The sequence below is a fragment of the Budorcas taxicolor genome, chromosome 3 (genome assembly GCF_023091745.1).
Source record: "Budorcas taxicolor isolate Tak-1 chromosome 3, Takin1.1, whole genome shotgun sequence".
NCBI lineage: Eukaryota > Metazoa > Chordata > Mammalia > Artiodactyla > Bovidae > Budorcas > Budorcas taxicolor.
In genome coordinates, this window is record NC_068912.1 from 43,723,315 (window position 1) to 43,745,414 (window position 22,100).

The 22,100-nt window shown below is 37.7% G+C and overlaps 1 protein-coding gene across 5 annotated transcripts in view; it reads right to left on the reverse strand.

Moving 5' to 3' along the window:
• AGL (amylo-alpha-1, 6-glucosidase, 4-alpha-glucanotransferase) overlaps positions 1 to 22,100 on the reverse strand; it is an 80,194-nt gene that overhangs the window by 52,697 nt on the left and 5,397 nt on the right. For 4 of the 5 annotated variants that reach the window (XM_052637035.1, XM_052637032.1, XM_052637034.1 and 1 more), the window contains exons 3-7: positions 14,043 to 14,253; positions 12,564 to 12,730; positions 10,812 to 11,015; positions 4,352 to 4,533; positions 4,082 to 4,193 (exon numbers count right to left, since the gene is read on the reverse strand). In XM_052637035.1, the coding sequence (XP_052492995.1) occupies positions 4,082 to 4,193; positions 4,352 to 4,533; positions 10,812 to 11,015; positions 12,564 to 12,730; positions 14,043 to 14,253 (876 nt within the window). Of the gene's footprint in view, positions 1 to 4,081; positions 4,194 to 4,347; positions 4,534 to 10,811; positions 11,016 to 12,563; positions 12,731 to 14,042; positions 14,254 to 22,100 lie in introns of those variants that run through there. The other variant, XM_052637036.1, reaches the window with a different exon arrangement.

Consider the following 22,100-nt stretch of genomic DNA (forward strand, 5'->3'; position numbering starts at 1 on the left):
AGCACTTTCACAGCATCTTTTAGGTTTTGAAAGAGCTTAACTGGAATTTCATCACCTCCACTATGTTTGTTTGTAGTGATGCTTCCTAAGGCTCACTTGACTTCACATTCCAGGATGTCTGGCTCTAGGTGAGTGATCACACCATCATGGTTCATTTCAGTTCAGTTCAGTTCAGTCGCTCAGTCGTGTCCGACTCTTTGTGACTCCATTATCTGGGTAAGTTTTATATAATTCTTCTGTGTATTTTTGCCAGCTCTTCTTAAAATCTTTTGCTTCTGTTAGATCCATACCATTCTGTCCTTTATTGTGCCCATCTTTGCGTGAAATGTTCCTTTGGTATCTCTGATTTTCTTCAAGAGATCTCTAGTCTTTCCCATTCTACTGTTTTCCTCTATTTCTTTGCATTGATTGCTGAGGAAGGCTTTCTTATCTCTCCTTGTTATTCTTTGGAACTCTGCATTCAAATGGGTATATCTTTCCTTTTCTCCTCTCTTCTTTTCTCAGCTATTTGTAAGGCCTCCTCAGGCAACCATTTTGCCATTTTGCACATCTTTTTCTTGGAGATGGTCTTGATCCCCATCTCCTGTACAATGTTACGAACCTCCGTCCATAGTTCTTCAGGTACTCCGTCTGTCAGATTTAATCCCTTGAATCTATTTGTCATTTCCACTGTGTAATCATAAGGGATTTGATTTAGGTCATTCATACCTGAATGGTCTAGTGTTGATGGTACACATTTACTTAAGGATGTTGATGGTACACATTTTCTTCCCAGGTGCTACCAAAGACACTAACTTTAGGAGTTCTTTTTCCTCAAAAATTGCTTTCTATTTTAAAAAGTAAGTCTTATTAATAACTTGACTTTCTCTGAAAGAAGCAGACAAGTTTGTTTTTATATTTTTTCCTTTTCACCACCTAGCATATAATAATAAAAAATGAAAAAAGTAAATAAATGCTTTGTAGGGAGAGTTTTCATTCTTATTCTGACTTGTTTCTAGTAAATCAGTGGAGGATTGCCTCTACTGGGCTTGATTTTACTTTAATTAATTAATATCTGGCTTATTCTAAATGAAATGGCTTATAAAAGCACAAAGTAAGATAAAGATTAAATAGATTTAAAGATGTAGTTTCTGAGGTTAATTTGGAAGAGTAACATACATGAAAAATGCCAAGAAGTATTTAAAAAAGAGGTAAAACTACACAATCAGTGTATGTCATAGAAGTCTCTTGTACTGCTAGAGTAAAAGATGGATCAGTGGAATAGTACAGATAACAGGGCCATGAATATTCAGTATATGATGATACATTATGAAGTATTATGGTGGTATCCCAAACCAGTTTAAAAGGATGGAATATCAACCCAGTATCACTTTTTAAAATTAAATAAAGTTAATATCTTCTTTATATAAATTCCAGGTCTATTAAATATTTAAAAGTAAACTGCAAATACGATTATCAGAAGAAAACAGAATGTTGTTTGAAGGTCTATGCACAATGTGAAACTAGAAGCCATAAAAGAAAAGATCAATAAATTTGGTTACAGTGAGGAGAGAAAACCACCATCAACAAGGATTAGAAGATCAACAGCATAATAGGAGGATATAGCTGAGGCCACTATAATAAGGAACCACCAGTAATAATAAGTCAATATGAAAAAGATGAGCAACCCAACAGAAAAATAGGGGAAGAACATTAATAGGCAATTAATGGAAGAATTATAAATGGCTAATTAACACATGAAAAGATGTTTCATTCATAACCAAAGAAATAAAAATAATGAATATTTTGCCTATTGACAAAGATTAAATGGTAGCTAATGTTGGTGATGTTACAGTTAGTGGTAACATAAACTAGTACAATTTGTACTGAAAAGCAATTTGACAACATCTATTACAGATTTATCATTAAATTTGTATACTCTTTGACCCATGAATTCTGCCTAATAATTTGTCCTACTGATAGTCACAAAGCCAGTAAAGTTAACATGCACAAGAATTTATTTTCTGTAGTATCACTTGTAAGAATATAAATTCCTCTAAATCCAGGGTTTGGTTCACCTCTGAATCCCCCTACCTGGATCAGTGCCTTGCACATAATAAGTGATTCAGTAAAAATGTATTAAATGAATGAATGAGAAATGAACTACAAATAATCTACCAAAATGGTTAAAAGGAATTCAAGTACTTTAACGCAGTGTATTGCTATCTAGAAGTTACAAAGAAATAATTAGCTGTAATAAGATCATGTTGTCAACTAAAAGAACAACTTGTTAAGCAGTCTGTATACTGCAGTCTTATTTATGTGTATAAAATAGATATAAATATAAAACTTATGAATGTAATTTATATGTACCTAACTATATAAAATTGGAATTTATTTCTAAAAAGAGTCTGAAAAGAAACAGGAGACTATTAAATAATAGTTCCTTCTAGAAAGTAGCTTTTGGAGGAGAGGAAGTTACACATTCCATTTATTATATATTTGTACTGTTTGGCTTTTTTTCTTTACTGTGAGCATACCTAATTGTAAACAAATAATACAGTTTATAAATATCAGAGGAAAGGGAAAATGGAGGCACTTCAGTAAGATAAAACATGAAGGAAAGATAATATGAAAAATTCAGGTATTAAGATGTTACACAAATGTGAAAGCTGGAAGAGTGAACCTGGCCTGAAGCTTCCAGGGCCTCAAATCATAAGGACTTTGACTTTGAAGGCAGTATTTCTGGGCCTTACTCAAGCTCAACTTTCTGGATAAGGAAGAGGATTTCTTATTTTAAGAGCCTTCAAAGATTCTTGCTCTTAGGTTGTCCTATACTAATTGCAGATATACTCTTTATAATTTCTCTAATTAGCTTCCTAAAAAATCCTAATTTCTCTTTTGGCATGGTTTTTCCTATCCTACTTTGTTAGGGACACAGAGATTAACTTCTTAAGATTAATTATGTCCTTAACTGGAGATTTTTTTCTTTACCTTTGCTACTGGCTAGTATCTGAGTCAGTCTCACTAGTAATTAGGTGGTCTTAATGGTGCACATGTGAATGCTAAGTTGCTTCAGTCATGTCTGACCTTTTGCGACCCTATGGAATGCAGCCCGCCAGGCTCCTCTGTCCTTGGGATTCTCCTGGTAACAATACTGGAGTGGGTTGCCATGCCCTGCTCCAGGAGATCTTCCTGACCCAGGGATGGTACCCATGTCTCTTACATCTCCTGCATTGGCAGGTGGGATCTTTACGACTAATGCCGCCAGGGAAGCCCAGTGTTAATGGTAGGTACCATTAACTGAGGTACCATCAACTACCTCAGTTAAGATTCCTACATTAGCCAACAGAAGACAATCACATCTCTTAGTTTTGAAGACTGTTTTGAGTTTTTGGCAGCTGAAATAATCTGTTCTATTTACCTGCCATGTTAAACATTCATTTAACAAATGTAATATTGAGCTGTATGGTATTCTGAGCATTGTGCTAAGGAATCAATATAAGCAGCAGTCCCCAAGGGAAATAATTGCATATTATGAAAGAATTGATGCTTTTGAACTGTGGTGTTGAAGACGACTCTTCAGAGTCCCTTGGACTGCAAGGAGATCCAGCTAGTCCATCCTAAAGGAGATCAGTCCTGAATATTCATTGGAAGGTCTGATGCTGAAGCTGAAACTCCAATACTTTGGCCACTTGATGCGAAGAATTGACTCACTGGAAAAGACCCTGATGCTGGGAAAGATTGAAGGTGGGAAAAGAAGCGGACAACAGAGGACAAGATGGTTGGATGGCATCTCTGACTCGATGGACATTAGTTTCAGTAGGCTCCGAAGATTGGTGATGGACAGGGAGGCCTGGGGTGCTGCAGTTCATGGGGTCACAAAGAGTAGGACACAACTGAGCGACTGAATTGAACTGAATGACATGGCCTTTAAAGATCTCTGCTAACTCACAGATAGCCTCCAGAATCATAGTGTTAGAGCATCAAAAACAACACAAATATCATATAATAATAACAGATTTAATCCTGTGTTAACTAAGAGAAGAGTAATACTAAATTTCTTAAAATTGACAGTAATACTCTAGTGTATAACCTTTACCTTGTGTAAGAAGTCCTCTAAATTGCTCGACTGCTTTGTGAACGTCTACTTGGAAAAATTCCCAGAGTTGAGTCTTTGGAAAAATATCCTCCCAAATTACTTTTCGAATGCACTGAAAAATATTAATAGTTAGAACACATATTTAAAATCATTTTACTAAGTATTATTTAGCTCCTTAAAAGACAGGTTCTAAATGATCTTCAAAAAGACATTTAATTTATATTTTAGAAATTGTGTACTAAAGTGTGGTATTCCTCTATACATACTGACATTCATTTGATGATCATTTTCGATCAAAGCAGGTACTCCTCTGTCTTTGTATTTCCCTTCTGCAACGTCACAGGATAAGTGCCAAAGTGCTCTGTCTAAGACCCAGGCAGGTTTTAAGTGTGGGGAATTCACAAGGTTATATGCACTTTCTGGATGTTCCTGGAGCCATCTACTATTAGCAGCTTAAAGAAAAAGGAAACATAAAGGATTATCATGTAATTAGACTGAGGTTAAGATTAAAGCTGAAATAAAATATCAACATCTATCACTCATTTTCTTATATGTTAGATATCAATATTTTATAATGATACTGTAGTAGTATGAAAACAACTTTTTGGTTGTGGTATCCTACCATCTATTTTACCATACATTTTTCTTTTCTCGTTGTAGGAGTTTTTAACTGACAGTAAATAGGATCAACACTGATTCATTATATCATCATATAACATATTTACTATTATGGTGGGAGTTAAGAAGGGTCTTGTCCTCTGCCTGTCTTGATGGTCCCTAGGAGAACAACACTTTGGAATGCTCCTTATAAACCCAAAGGACCTCATTCCCTTTATGGCAGAAAGTCACCTGCATCTTCAACTCTGGTTTAGGCTTCTCAGTGTCTGGCTGTTCAGTTGTAGGGCAGGAAAAGAACCCCTGAAATTTACTCTCCCTTGAAGCTCCTCCTTCTTACTTCTGGTCTCCTAAGTGAGAGACCTTTCTTTGGCCCCATCTAGCTCTAGATTCTGCCTCTTAACCATCTTTCGGATGTAAAATGTCATTTATATTTTCCCCCTACATATCATGTCTTCTTTTGTTGTCTGAAGGGGGAGGGAGGTGAGACTCTTTCTTCTGGATCTTTAAATATGCTTGTATCTCCCCAAAGCTACGAATACAAACACACATCTTATCTAAATACAGTTATTTTCCCAAGTTCTGCAGTGTCTATTAGTATCAAGACCAAACAACCTGCATCTACTGCTTCTACTTTCTCCCCACACTCTCACTCTTCTTCCCACCGCAATCTGCTCCCTTATTCACTCAACCATCTATGTGTTATGAAGCTCTATCCCAGGTGCTCTCCTCCAGGCAGATGTGGCCGATATGGCAATGCCCTCTCCTCCCAACTCCTTGTCTAGGGTTAGTTTCATTCTGGGAGGCAGGGGCCGCCTGTTTCTCACTCCCTCTAGCTCCAAGCTGTAAAAGCTCTATTCCAGGTTGCAGGCAGAGAAAACCTTGACTCTTTTCCTTTACCAAATTCCAACATGTAGGGTAACTGTCCTACTTGAGCTGTGGGGGGCCCAGAATACTCGGGCTCTACTTGCCCCCCAGACCTGGAGCTTGCTCACAGGGAGGAGGGTCCACATGGGAGGGACAACCAAGAAGATCAGAGACTGACGCCTCCTGCCTGAACACAGTCAGAATGGCTGCCCCAGGAAAAGTGGGCAGTGGCACAGGTGTTCTGCTCAAGAGGCATGACAGGCTATAAGGTTGAAGAGCTCTGCCTGAAAGGACTGAATTTATTAGGCAGAGTGAGTGGAGAACTCTGTGCCTAATGCTGTTGAAAATAACAGAGACCTTGATGAGGTGCAGTTAAGAGAATGCTAATAGCTCCATGATACAAGAAAAACATTAGAAAGACCAGAAATTTCATAGAGAGAACCAGGGAAAGAGATTGCTGAGGAGAACCCTACTGGGACCACTGGCAACTATGGGGTTTGGGAAGGCTGGATACGTGTGCTAAGCTGCATCCACTCAGGGGCATCCTAGAAGGACATTAGACTTGAAAGCCTAATGTCAAACCACAATGTGTCTCAGACCACATACACACCCATCAACACAGGACAGAAAGTCACTGGCAAAGGGACTTAAATACAACCTCTAACCAAACACTGAGTGAACAATGAAGTACACCCTGACCCGGGGTGAGTTCTAGGAAGGTGGCATTAAAAACAAGTCACATTCACCTCTGGCAGTCTGGAAGACCCTGTGCATGCACAAGGCTAAGCCATCTTAGCAGTGGTCAGAGAGGGACTACAAGCTAACAGTTCAGGTTTATCTTTTTCCATCCTCTTATGGTCAAACTATTTGTATCTTTGCATTTAAAGTATGTGGCATGCAGACAGCATATATTGAATTTTTTTTTTTTTGACTCTGACAATACCTTCCTTCAAGATATTACTTTCAAGAGTCCCTAAGTCTTTGGCTTTCAAAATGTTTACTGTGATGTGTCTGAGTGTGGTTCTCTTTTGTTTATGGTTCTTGGAGATCCCTGAGTCTTAGAATGTGTAAACTGATGCTGAAGGTTAAGAGGTTTTCAGTCATTAGTTCTTCAAGTATTTTTTCCATTCTTTCCTCTCCTTCTGATATTTCCATGTCCCACATTGCACTGAAGCTCTGTTCATTTTTATCTTTTTTCTTTCTGTTCTTTACATTGCCTAGTCACTGTTTACTAATCCTTTCTCCTGTCAACTCAAGTATACTGCTGAACAGGTGTAACTGAATTTTTCAGTTTGGTTATTTACTTTTCAATTTCAGAATTCTCATTTGGCTCTTTAAAATTTTTTTAAACCTATTTATGATATTCTCTCTTTATGGGATATCATCATAAAATCCTCCTTTATAGCTTTAAGTTGGTTTCCTTTAGTTCTCTAAATACATTTATAATACTTGTTTTAAAGTCTGTTTCAAGTAGGACATCTAGGACTTCTCAAAGGTGATTTGTATTGCCTGCTTTTTTCTTGTGTAAGGGTTGTACTTTGCTGTTTCTTTACATGTCTCAGTTATTTGCTGGGTATTGGTAGTTAGATAATATGATTGCAGAAAATCTGGATACTGATCCTATCCCCTCCAGGTCTTTTTGGTTGCTTGTCTGGAATATTTTAGGGAAGTCTACTTCTCCACAGTGTGTAGCCTCTGAGGTAGTCTATTAAGCTGTCAAGTCTATTAAGCTATTAACACATCAAGGCTGTATACTGTCACCCTGCTTATTTAACTTATATGCAGAGTACATCATGAGAAATGCTGGGCTGGATGAAACAAAAGCTGGAATCAAGATTGCTGGGAGAAATATCAATAACCTCAGATATGCAGATGACACCACTCTTATGGCAGAAAGTGAAGAAGAAAAGGGCCTTTTGATGAAAGTAAAAGAGGAGAGTGAAAAAGTTGGCTTAAAGCTCAACATTCAGAAAACTAAGATCATGGCATCTGGTCTTATCACTTCATGGCAAATAGATGAGGAAACAGTGAAAACAGTGTCAGACTTTATTTTTTTGGGCTCCCAAATCACTGCAGATGGTTACTGCAGCCATGAAATTAAAAGACACTTGCTCTTTGGAAAAAAAGTTATGAACAACCTAGACAGCTTATTAAAAAGCAGAGATATTACTTTGCCAACAAAGGTCCATCTAGTCAAAGCTCTGGTTTTTCCAGTGGTCAGTATGGATGTTAGAGTTGGACTATAAAGAAAGTTGAGTGCTGAAGAACTGATGCTTTTGAACTGTGGTGTTGAAGAAGACTCTTGAGAGTCCCCTGGACTGCAAGGAGATCCAACTAGTCCATCCTAAAGGAAATCAGTCCTGAATATTCATCAGAAGGACTGATGCTGAAGCTGAAACTCCAATACTTTGCCCATCTGATGCAAAGAACTGACTCTTGAAAAGACCCTGATGGGAAAGATTGAAGGCAGGAGGAGAAGGGGACAACAGAGGATGAGATGGTCGGATGGCATCACTGACTCAATGGATATGAGTTTGAGTAAACTCCGGGAGCTGACAATGGACAGGGAGGCCTGGAGTGCTACAGTCCATGGGGTCACAAAGAGTTGGACATGACCGAGTGACTGAACTGAACTGAACTGAATTAAGCTGTCTGCTTCTATTGGTATCTATTACACTGAGCTATTACCCTCCTGAGCTGTTACTGAGGCTGACTGTGCTATGATTTTTTATAATATTCCAGAGCATAAATTGCACAACAATATGACCCAGTTAAATCTGGGTCCTTTGGCAGGGGTAGTCTTTGAAGCTTGTCTCTGAAGTCTGTTCTGACCGTAGGAAGGCTCTGCTTTACCGTCTCTTTCCTGGTTCTCTCTGTTGGACTACTAGCTGGCCTATGGCATAGGCTGTTACTCTCATGAAGATACCAGTATCCTCCTGATTGTTTACCACTGCTTTCAACAGTGCTCACGGGCATGAGCTTCCCCTGCTATGTGCCAAATAAAGTTATTCCATTCTGGCTCTGTTTCTATTGCACATCTCTTCCCCTGGGCAGAACACCTGTGTCACTGTTCCACCACTGGTAGCAGAGACAGTAGCCTCCGGTTTTCTTGGCTTAGCTCTCCAGGTGTGGAACCCCAACCCCACAAGCAAGCTGGGCAAGGGCTCAGTATTCTTGACCTGCTATGCATGGGGTAGAACTTTCTCTCTATAAATGGGGTCTGGGTGGAGGAAGGGAGTCCCAGATTGCTCATCCGCTCTTGCCTAAAATAGTTTCTGCAATATAGTGCCGAAAGTGGAAAATGAGAAATGCTGGACAACTTGCCCTTTTCAACCACAGGGAGAAAGGGAGCCTGGGGTCCTTGGCAGCACCCACTAGGAACAGACATATCATCACTCTGATCTGAGGCAGTGGACAGAAGGAGTTGTGGTTCAAATGTCATAGGCTGACTACCCTTTTTGAGATTTAATAGATTTTCTTGAAAAATGTCTCTCTATATGCTGAATACCCTTAGGACAATTTTCAGAGACTAGTTTTTACAAAATAATTTGCACCAGGTATAGCTGTTTTGCAGGGTAGAGGCTCTGTGAAGCACTCATACTGCCATCCTGGAAGTCGACTTCCCCTGGAAAGTAACTTTTTAATGAAAACCTGTTTTGTGGAAAAGACATTATGATATGCAACACTTTCCAAGTAAGGTGGAAGTAATGTTCACTTCTTTTGTATTACACAGAATCTCTCAAATGCTTTAGAAATAGTCTCTGACAGAGTCTGTGACTGTACCCCAAATTTTATACTCCCTTTGTCCCTTTAGTAACAGAATTCTGAAGGTTCACTGATAGACATGGCTGACAAGCAAAAGACTATACTGCAGCTCCTTTATAGTTATGTGTGACAAGAGACAAAATCCCATCTGATGCAATGTGAGCAGAAGTGATATATACATCAGATCAGGCCCTTAAAAGACAGTACTTCCCTTTCCTCGTTTCTACTGGGTAGAAGGTGATACCAGGAACTGGAGTGGCTATGTTTGATGAAGAGATGGAAACAAAAGTACTGGAAAGCAGAGCATCATGAGACAAAGAACTCAGTTCTTTATCACAGGTGGGCTACCACACCAATCTTAGAATGCCTACTTAATTTTTTATAGAAGTAAGTATAATTTCAGTCTTACATCACCGTATTTTTCTGTCTCTCTGTTACAGCTGCCTAAGTCATATCATAATTTGTACAATTCCATTGTGTGGTTTGATAAATTTGATGTGAATAATAGTAAAAGATGTCAAAGTGGTTATCAATAATGTCAAATTTTCAAGTGAAGAATTTCGAATTCTTGGATATTAGGAAGTCTTCACTGTGAACCCTGATGCTTAGTTTTCAGGTGCAGGCAGAAACAACACACTTTAGAATACACTTACTTTGCCTAACTTTGAATTTTTATTATTATAGTTAGAGATTATTATTTATATTGATGAACTGAATCTTTGAGTTTTTAAATATCTTCATAGTTGCTATGGTTATTTGGGAAATGATTTTATGACACGGCAGAGATTTTTTTTTGTTGTTGTTAAATGTTTTGAACCACCTGGAATCCCTGTTGTTTACATAAGTAAATCAGTGGTTTTCTGACTTCTCTACATCACAGCAAATAGAAGAGAGTATTTGTAAGGCGCACTCTGATCAGGACTAGAGGCTCCTCCAGGCCCAGCTGCAATGACAGCTGATGCTCCTGAGGATCAGCATCTGGAAACTTAACATGTATTTTATGGAACTGGATATTGGAAAGCAATCTTAGGACTCAAAACAGGTTAACTTTAGTAATATCTGTTAACATGCAAAAGATATACTAAAGTTTTAAGAATTTACCATTAATTTTCTCTTCAAATAACATCATTTAGTTTTTTCCAAATAAATGCTAGGGTACCAGAGCTATCGCTATACAGGATTCATTTGTTGTTCTGAAAAGTATTAATGCTGTAAGTTGAAATATGTCACTTTTTTCCTATGATCATACTCCTCTGTTTTTATAATCATTACATGTAAAATACTTACATTTTAATTATATCTTCAGTTAATACTGCTTTCTTTGAAAAAAAAAGTGGTACTATCTAAAGTCATTTTTTAAACTGAAGGACACCTAATCATTACTTGTGTTTTCAAAATTTGTTATATAAAACAGCAAGAAATGAAATAATTAACATATAATATTCTCATTAAAATTAACAGAAGTAGTTAATGAAGTTCATACCAGTATGATTGTAGACAACATCAGTTATACAAAGAATATTCCATTCCTTTTTCAATTTTTGTACCAGCTGTCCAACATCAGTCCAGGTGTACTTTTTATTAGGTCTTGAAAAGTCAGGATTTAATTCTAACTGATCAGAAAGGGAATAGCAAGACCTGGATAGTCCAAGAGTCTGCAGTGGGGTAAAATGAATCATGTTGTAGCCTACAACACAAGAAGATAAACAAAGACCACTATGAGAAAAGATATGCCTAAAACGAAGTGCACACATCGTAAGGTTAACCTTCCACGCATGCATGTGTGCTCGGTCGCTTCAGTCGTGTCCGACCCTTTGTGACCACATGGGCTGTAGCCCGCCAGGCTCCTCTGTCCATGGGATTCTCCAGGCAAGGACACTGGAGCCGTTGCTATGTCCTCCTCTAGGGGATCTTCCCAACCCAGGGACTGAACCTGTGTCTCCTGAATTGCAGGCAGATTCTTTACCCACTGAGCCACCTGGGAAGCCCTTAAATTTCCATAAGTAATTTTAAATGGCAAAGCAACCATGCCACAAGAGAAGGGGTTAAAGACTTGAGTTCAAATCCTAGCTGTACCAGAAGTGATTTAAGCACTTCTACCTAAATCTTTCAGGATCATCAGTTTCCTCACATACAAGATAAGGAAAATGAGATGATATATTTGAAAAAAAATCACAGAGAATGCCCAGTTACTATTAGCGGTTCAATTTATATTTCTGGAATGGATATATTTATATGTAGAAAATATATCCTGTGCAAGTACATCAGTACATCTTTCTCCTAGTTTTAATGTTCCATAGTACTTGTTTTCTTTTAGTTAAGTCAGGGAACCTCTCATTTCGTTCTTCACTCTACACTCAAGTTGAAAGTAAAAAATTAACACTATGCTTTACTTAGTAAAATAGAATTTAAGTTATATTTTACTTTTGTATGTATGGCAGCACATGACTTTCACATTAAATGCTTGTTGAATTAAAATTATATATAATGATAATACATTTTCCAACATTTTAGTAGCTTACTAATTTTATATGTTAAAGTCTTAAGAGACAATAATAACCTCATTTTATCATAGAGTTCCTTAATTATTAAGGTGAAGCATATAATTTGCCATTTTTTTGGTAGGTTAAAATAGTCAAATATCAACAAGTTCAAGGCTACGGTTTTTCCAGTAGTCATGTATGGTTGTGAGAGTTGGCCTATAAAGAAAGCTGAGCGCAGAAGAATTGATGCTTTTGAACTGTGGTGCTGGAGAAGACTCTTGAGAGTCCCTTCGACTGCATGGAGATCCAACTAGTCCATCCTAAAGGAAATCAGTCCTGGGTGTTCATTGGAAGGACTGATGTTGCAGCTGAAACTCCAATATTTTGGCCGCCTGATGTGAAGAGCTGACTCATTTGGAAAGACCCTGATGTTGGGAAAGATTGAAGGCAGGAGAAGAAGGGGGACAACAAAGGACGAGATGGTTGGATGGCATCACTGATTCAATGGACCTGAGTTTGGGGAGACTCCGGGAGCTGGTGATGGACAGGCAGGCCTGGCATGCTGCGGTTCATGGGGTCACGAAGAGTTGGACATGACTGAGCGACTGAACTGAACTGAACATAGAGTGCTACTTATTTATATTACTAAATATATTAAGATGTGAAATTAAAAGGATTAAAGCCTTTGCAATGTGTATCACAGATGATAATTACACTTCTTTTAAAGAAGAGAAGAAAAAAGCTGACATTACCTGATTCTTTTGCAACCATAAGTCTGCTTTCCCATTCATCAAAAGGTCCCATACACTTGGCTAAAAATGTCTGAAGAGTAACACAGTCCAAGGGTAACACATGATTATCAGCACCAACACGTAAAATAGGGTCCACGACTATGTAACCTCCACCACTTTTCTCATTTCTGAGGAAAAATACAAAATAAAAACTTTTCAATTAGTGACAGGAAAAAAAGTCTTACCTAATCGTCTAACTGGAAAGTAAATTACCCCATTATAAAATATATTTTGAAGCCCATAAAATCTTTTTAAAAAGTTGCAGTGAAACTAGTACAGCCACTCTGGAGAACAGTGTAGAGACTTCTTACAAAACTGGAAACAGAACTACCATATGACCTAGCAATCCCACTGCTAGGCATACCCACCGAGGAAACCAGTATCGAAAGAGACACGTGTACCCCAATATTCATCCCAGCACTGTTTACAATAGCCAGGATATGGAAGCAACCTATATGCCCATTAGCAGACGAATGGATAAGAAAGCTGTGTACATATACACAATGGAGTATTACTCAGCTATTAAAAAGAATGCATTTGAATCAGTTCTAATGAGGTGGATGAAACTGGAGTCTATTATTCAAAGTGAAGTAAGTCAGAAAGACAAACACCAATACAGTATATTAACATATATATATGGAATTTAGAAATATGGTAACAATGACCCTATATGCAAGACAGCGAAAGAGACACAGATGTAAAGAACAGACTTTTGGATTCTGTGGGAGAAGGCGAGGGTGGGATGATTTCAGAGAATAGCATTGAAACATGTACATTATCATATGTGAAACAGAACGCCGGTCCAGGTTTGTTGCATGAGACAGGGTGCTCAGGGCTGGTGCACTGGGATGACCCTGAAGGATGGGATGGGGAGGGAAGTGATGAGGGGAGTTCAGGGTGGGGGACACATGTACACCCATGGCTGATTCATGTCAATGTATGGCAAAAACCAGTATAATACTGTAAAGTAATTAGCTTCCAATTAAAATAAACTAATTTAAAAAAAGTTGCAGTTCAAAAAACTGAAGTTCAAAAAAACTGAAGTTGAAATTCAATGGAAAAGCCACATTTTATCCTTTTCCAGTCTCTATATAATGACATAAACAACTCATGCTATATCTAACAGTATTGCTTTAAGGAAAAATACTGTACTAAAATCCATTAGTAATAATAGGGCATGTAACTAAATAGAATGCTATAACCAGCTTGAATGAAAATACTAGAATATTTATGCCGTTACTTAAAATAATAATACTTTGAATATGCAATGTGGTTTACAATTCCTTCCTAGAAACTAAAGAATTATATTTTATTGCATCCCAAGAAACTCCTGTAAAAATTGCACTGCCATAGTTCATATGATAACTTATATTACAAGTTAGACAACATCAAGTTAGAGAATAAATTAACTTTTTTTCATATACAGAACACCTGACTTACCCTTGAAGGAAGTAATACTGAAATGATCCAGCTTGTTGAAGATTAAGTTTACAGTATTTATCAGAATCATCTTCTCTTTCTGTTGGATTTTCCCATTCCAGGGAATGGAATTTTTCTCGATTAAATGCTTCTCCAGGAAGTGGGTAATTTGTATACACAGTAACTGCCTTTCCCTGTAAAGTTGGGCCCAATCGGAACTGCAGTTCAAACCCTAAACAAAAAGCATATTTCAATAAACTCATTGCAGGGCTTAAATTAACACATTAAAAAGATGTTTTACTTAAGGTATGAAAATAATGATTTCTCAACTATGTTTGAAAGAACTCTAAATATTTAATGCTGTTTTTGGAAGTACTTTGCATTCTAATTTCGCTGAATTTTTCATTTTAACATACAGTATACACCATGGAACTGCCTGCTCTTACTGCCCTTCCCTTCTTATCCTGGAAATTTATACTCCTAGTTGCGTGGCTACTTTGGGATATGCAAGTTATCACACGATCTCATTCCCCACCACTCCCACGAGCCCCTCACCCTCTTCCAACCCCCCACCTCCACTTCCTGAACTGACTGCTCAGAAGTGGACATCTAATCAGAGACTCACTGGTATTTTTCAAGCTGAAACAGAGAAAGTGAGTTTCCCTGTGTTATCAGAGTCTGTGATAATATGTAAAAGTTGGGAGATCACAGGACAACCATCTTACCAGATAGAGCAGGCCCATCTTCGTCAAGAGAAGTCAACCTCTAGAGGGCAGAATTCAGATTTCTAACAAGAGTCTTAAAGGCATTTGAGCCCCTGATACCAATTATTCTCCATGTCTGCTCAAATTCAGAGATGTGATAATAGAGAGTTAACAAGTGGCTGTGTGGAGCTGAGTGGTGAGGGGTGGTGAGGAACTCTGATTTGCAGTGTTTGTTGATTTCTAGAGGAAACAATCTCACCATGGTCAATATCAAGCTACCAACATGACATCACTAAACATGGACCTGGGAAGAGATACTCACCATTAGCTCTTGACAGCCAACACAAGCAACTCCAGCATACTACAGCCTCTATCCCTGCTCTTCATGGTTTAGTTACTTAAGCCTTTCTTGGAATTCTGAAAGCCAAAACATTCTCACTTTTGCCTTAGTTTGACTATCTCTATTAAAATATATCTGAGATGTCTATACTGTATTACAAGTCTTTTGCCATAAGAAGAGAAAAATTAACACATTATAGTCATAACTACTGTAAAAGAAAAATGTTTATTGGATCAAGGCAAACTTTGATTATAATTATTAGAATGTGAACATTCTGACTATAGTACAGTCTGTTAGAAACATCAGGAACATAAATTTTAAACATGTGTGTAATATTTAAAAATTGAGGGCAGGAGGAGAAGAGGGTGGCAGAAGATGAAATGGCTGGATGGCATCACTGACTCAATGGACATGATTTTGAGCAAACTCTGGGAGATACTGAAGGACACAGAAGCTTGGTATGCTGCAGTCCATGGGGCCGTAAAGAGTTGGACATGACTGTGCGACTGAAAAACAACATTTAATTAATAATGGGCAATAACTGATGAAGGTAGGAAAATTTAGTTTTACTAGTTACAACCTTCAAGTTTAAGAAACTTTTGGAGAAGAAAGAAGTATAGTAACACCTTAGGGACAAAAATCAGAGCAGAGTAGGGAGGAAAGGAGTGACGGTAAAGAGCTGGTAGCAACTTTAAATAGGATGATTATTGAGAAGTTGAAGGGCTTGGGAGAAGTGAGCAGGTTAGCCTCATGTTTAATCATGACCATGGAGGGAAAGTGCTGACCAAGCAAAGGAAACAGAAACAAAGGACCCAGGGTTGAAGCATGCCTGGTGGTTCCAGAAACAGCAAGAAGCTCTGTGTGGTTAGACTGAGGCAAGCTGGGGGAGGAGTAGTACGGTAAGACCAAAGAAAGGTAACAAGGGAGTCAGATTATGCAGAGACTTGAAGGCCACTGTTAAGTATTTTGGCTTCTTCACTGACTCAAAATGAGTCACTGAACAGCTTAGAGCAGGAGTGACAGGACCTAACTTGTGAATTAAAAATATAATTCTGAAGATATCTGCTTCTGGCCATAATGGAGTAATTGGTACTATACTTGCCCTCTGCTGATAAACTAAAAGAACTATATGAAACAGCTGTTCTCAAAAATAGGTAGAGAAGAACTGTGATGCCTGAGATTTTCTATAAACTTTTTAGCTTTCAGACTAGAGGACCTTCCTGGGCTGTGACACAGGGAGCAGAAACAGTACTCTCACTGAGCTGAGGAGACAGAGATCAGTGCTTGGGAAGGGGGAAGTGAGTGCAATTCTCAGGGCAGAGTATGACAAGAAGGGAGTTAAACAAAGAAAGAGCTCCAGAAATTTGCCTAGAGTCATGCTGAATCTGCCTGAAAACTAAACTGTTCACAAATGGGGTTTGACTACATGAGGTGAGGTTGGGAAAAGAACAACTAGTGGAAGCTGTAAATTGAACAATTCCTAATGCTCCCCCAGGGCTGGGATACATTACAATTTTTAAGCAGCCAGAATTAGGAGACCTTGTTGAACAGCTGTTTTATTCAAGTCATGTCTTAAGTAACAGGGTTAAAGTGGTCCTAGAGTACAAACTAATATACATCTATCCTATTAAAGCTTAAAAACAAGCCTCAAAAGGATTAAGTTGATCCACAAATAATGTAAATGACTTCTAAAATAAAACTCATCACTCCTTTAAAGCAAGAAAATAATTCAGAGAGAAAAACAGAACACTTACAATGTCCAGCATCCAATAAAACCTGCTAAACAGAAACAGGAGGTGAGGGAGTTGATCACACAGATATCTGGAATAGGGCATTTCACATAGAGGAAACAGAGATCTAAATGGCTTGCAACTTCCGCCTCTGGCAAAGATGGAATAACAGGGGCTGGATTTACCATCTCCCCCAAAACTTAAAAGAAAGAAACCAACAGTTAAAAAAAAAAAATCAGACAAAATATATGAACTGATAATTTTTCAAGTCCCTGACATCATGCAACAAAAGTCAGTGATCCCTGAGAGATGGACAGTAAACAAGATGAGCCTTATAACTGCCCTATCTTGTAAGAGTTTACAGGTCGGGGCACAGGGAGAAGGAACCCAGGCAGATCTCAGCTGACTTCCTGTGTTGAAGAGATGGAACTAGGAACTTGTGGAGATCAAGGCAGCTAGAGTTTTCAGATGAGAGTAGTGGGTGAGGAGAAGAAAGCTGCACAGGGAGAGAATTCCAGAGATCTGGAAAAGGTGTTCCTTGAGTATTCAGAACAGTACTAACCAGTGCATGTCTGGGAGGAAGAATACCTGAGACCAGGAACAGAGTTTGTTCTCACCAGCTAGACTGGGAAAATTCACAAGGCAGTGGGTAGAAAGTTCAGAAGGATCTTGCTTCAGGAGTGGGGAATAATGAGCCCGAGATAGGGCACAGGTCTAGACTGGCTTAACAAAGCATAGAAGTAAAACTCAAAAACAGTAATATTTCCAAGTAACTTAACTTCACTCCAGAACAAAGGCCAAGAATATTTATATGAATCCCAAAATACCTATCACTCAACAAGGTACAATTAATAATGTCTGGCATCCAAACAAAGATTATGAGACATACAAAGAAGGAGGAAAACACAATCCATGAATGACACAGATGTTGAACTAGTAGACAAGGAAGGGCTTCAGTTATCAAAACTGTTTTCCACATGTTCAAAAAGTTGGGTCCATACATGGAAAATATTAAGAAAAAATAAAAAAGATCCAAATTAAGCTTTTAGAGATTAAAACTACAACACCTGAGAATGAAAAATACAGGCAACAAAATTAAGAGATGGTGAGACATGGCAGAAAAAAAAGATTAGTGAATTTCAAGACACAGATGAATAGAAACTATGTCATTGGTGGGACTGATGTTGAAGCTGAAACTCCAATACTTTGGCCACCTGATGCGAAGAGCTGACTCATTTGAGAAGACCCTGATGCTGGGAAAGATTTAAGGCAGGAGGAGAAGGGGACGACAGAGGATGAGATGGTTGGATGGCATCACTGACTCAATGGATATGGGTTTGGGTGAACTCCGGGAGTTGGTGATGGACAGGGAGGTCCGGCGTGCTGTGGTTCATGGGGTCGCAAAGAGTCGGACACGACTGAGTGACTGAACTGAACTGAAAAAGACACAAAGAGAGAAAAAAGAACCTACAAAATTGAAAAAGCATCAGACAATTCAAGTGATTTAACATAAACGTAATTAGAGTACTCACAGGAGAGAAGAAAAGAGACAAATTATTTGAAGAAATAACAGGTAAAAATTCCCCAATTTGATGAAAAAAAAAAAAAAACTTACAGATCTAAGAATTTAATATTCTTAATCCAAGAAATATGAAGAAAATGATACCAAAGAGCATCAGTATCAAATTGCTCAAAACTAGGGACAATGAGAATATTTTATAAGCAGCCAGAGAGAAAAAGAGTATGTACAGAGGAACAGGGAAGAGAATGACAGCAGATTTCTCATGGGCAACAGTGCAAGAAAGAAGACAGCAGAGCAGCATCTTTAACAGTTTTCAAAACTTATAACAGTTGGCCTAGAACTGAAAATATATTTCACAAACAACAGTGATAAGAGTCAGGTTTTTCACTGTCAGGGAAAGATGTTATAAATAAGCAAGGGAGACAGATACCATGAACCCTGCTATGGTGATATGATATGCCATGGTGATATGATATGATATGGTGATATGATATGATATGCTAGGCTGGATGAAGCACAACCCAGTAGAAATATCAATAATCTCAGGTATGCAGATGACACCACCCATATGGCAGAAAGCAAAGAAGAATTAAAGAAGAGCCTCTTGATGAAAGTGAAAGAGGGGAGTGAAAAAGTTGGTTTAAAACTCAACATTCAGAAAACTAAGATCATGGCATCTGGTCCCATCAATTCATGGCAAACAGATGGGGAAACAGTGCAAACAGTGACAGACTTTATTTTGCAGGGGCTCCAAAATCACTGCAGATGGTGACTCCATGAAATTAAAAGACACTTGCTCCTTGGAAGAAAAGTTATGACCAACCTAGACAGCATATTGAAAAGCAGAGACATTACTTTGCCAACAAAGGTCCATCTAGTCAAAGCTATGGTTTTTCCAGTAGTCATGGATGGATGTGAGAGTTGGACTATAATGAAAACTGAGAGCCAAAGAATTGATGATTTTGAATTATGGTGTCGGAAAAGACTCCTGAGAGTCCCTTGAACCGCAAGGAGATCCAACCAATCCATTCTAAAGGAAATCAGTCCTGAACATTCATTGGAAGGACTGATGCTGAAGCTGAAACTCCAATATTTTGGCCACCTGATTTGAAGAACTGACTCACTAGAAAAAACCCTAATTCTGGGAAAGATTGAAGGTGGGAGGAGAGGGGGACGACAGAGGATGAGATGGTTTGATGGCATCACCGACTCAATGGACATGCGTCTGAGGAAGCTCTGGGAGTTGGTGATGGACACAGAAGCCTGGCGTGCTGCAGTCCATGGGGTTGCAAAGAGTCAGAAACGACTGAGCGACTGAACTGAACTGAACTGCCAGTGATATGAATCAGAAATATGAGTTAAGAACTGCCATTTATTTATATATAAAGAACGTCAGTTTGGTTCAAGGCAAATCCTGAAGTAGAGAACATGTAGATATATTTCAGTCAGTCTAAAATCATTCTTTGGAAGAAATAAATCTCTCACAATGCTGTTTGACAGGTGGTAAATTCTACACCACAATATTAAACACTGGTTAAGCTGGGAAAGATTGAGGGCAGGAGGAGAAGGGGACGACAGAGGATGAGATGGTTGGATGGCATCAGTGACACAATGGACAAGGGTCTGGGTGGACTCCAGGAGTTGGTGATGGACAGGGAGGCCTGGCATACTGCAGTTCATGGGGTTGCAAAGAGTCAGACACGATGAGTGACTGAACTGAAGACATTCTTTGTGAAGAAAAGAATCCAGTGGAAGATGTAAGAGAATGCTGGACTCTTCCAGTTTATTCTAATCCAATTAAATACTTCTATATTTGCCGAGAGAAACATGAATGTTCTGTTTTAAATCCTGCAATATGAATAATAAGAGGGAATAGATGTTCTAGGAATTCCTAGAAAAAATTATAATTTATAATTAAGTGATAAGTACTGTTAACTATATTCCTGGATTGGACCAAAATATGGATATAAATTTACTCATAGTAGATGGATTTGACAAGCAAGAAATAAATTATTCAAAAGGAGTTATCAAGTAACTTGGCTAAAATTAAGGGACTCACTTTTACTTCTCACACTACACAGTGAAACTAATAATTTTTTCCAAGTAGCTACCTGTGTAAATTTTTCTATAAAGCAATTTGGCACAAATATACTAAGAATATTAATAAAGTTTATATTATTGGCTAATAATTTCATGAAGACATGTATGTTCTAGGCAATTAATCAGTGATGTAAACATGTGGCTGCTGCTAAGTAACTTCAGTTGTGTCCGACTCTGTGCAACCCCATAGACGGCAGCCCACCAGGCTCCACTGTCCCTGGGATTCTCTAGGCAAGAACACTGGAGTGGCTTGCCATTTCCTTCTCCAATGCATGAAAGTGAAAAGTGAAAAGTGAAAGTGAAGTTACTCAGTCGTGTCTGACTCTTAGCGACCCCATGGACTGCAGCCCACCAGGCTCCTCTGTCCATGGGATTTTCCAGGCAAGAGTACTGGAGTGGGGTGCCATTGCCTTCTCTGGGATGTAAACATAGACCATACATAAAGATGTTCATCACAGTTTCATTTATTATAATTAAACTCACAACAAATTAAATATATAATGATTAAGAATGATTATATAAATCATGGTACAAATGGTATTCTGTAAGCAGGAATATTATAAAGCCACTACAAATCATATTATCAAGGGATATTTAATAATATGTTACTTTCAATATTTTGTTACATTTTATGTGTCTACAGAGATCTTCTGAAATCCTTTCTGGGAAAAAGTATGATGACATATGGCAATAAGCAGGGAGATGGAATTTACACATCATAATACTATAAGCAGGTATTAAAAATGTTTAGACAGTATAAACCCAATTTTGTTTTGAAACAAAAAGCATAGGAAAAAGACTTTTACACCTTTTTATAATTTTGTAATTGGGAAATATAGCTTTTATATTAGAACTATTATTATGAAGAGATAGACTGAGAAGTAAATTGCCCAAAGGATTAAAATATGAAGTTTTAATACTTAAGTGATTTTGAGAACTACATTTCCAAGAATGATTAAGTTTATTACAGAAGTAATGGTGTCATTCTGAAGTACAAATATCAGAGATCAGCAATCTGGGCACAGTTAAACAACCTGTCCCCTATTCAGCTTATACAAATATTGTTTTTATAATTACACAAGGATTCAGAGAACTTGTGGTACAAAGGCTAAAACTCATCCAAAACCACTAAAACAGTATTTGGATCAGTGGTCTACCTTCAGAAGAAAATGACAAGTATTCTCCAAATATGAATATTTACTTATATAATATACATTATGATAATTTAATAGATTATATAATTTGTGAAACACAAAATAAGGACAAGATGTAAATAAAATAACAATATTTTAAATAATTAATTTTATTTATTAGTTAATGGAACAAATCTTTTAACTCTCACTAAAAATTAGTATTATCTCTCATAAAAGTAATGTGATTAAATATATTTCATTAATTTTAAAAGTCTTGGTTTAATATTTTGTGATAAAGTAATTTAAAGTCCTGTTTGTTTAGTTTATTTAGTGATCTCAGATCTAAAAAAAAAATGTAACACAAAGATATCCAAATCCTAATGGATAAAGTTCTTGGTAGCTATGTTTACTAATCTATGATCTTAACTTTTCAAATCCACTCATTAATTATGCAAGTATTTTTTGTTGAAATGTGCTTGTAAATATATATATATAAGTATAAATATATATTTCCATGACATATATCAATTGTTTTTACAAGCTAAAGAGA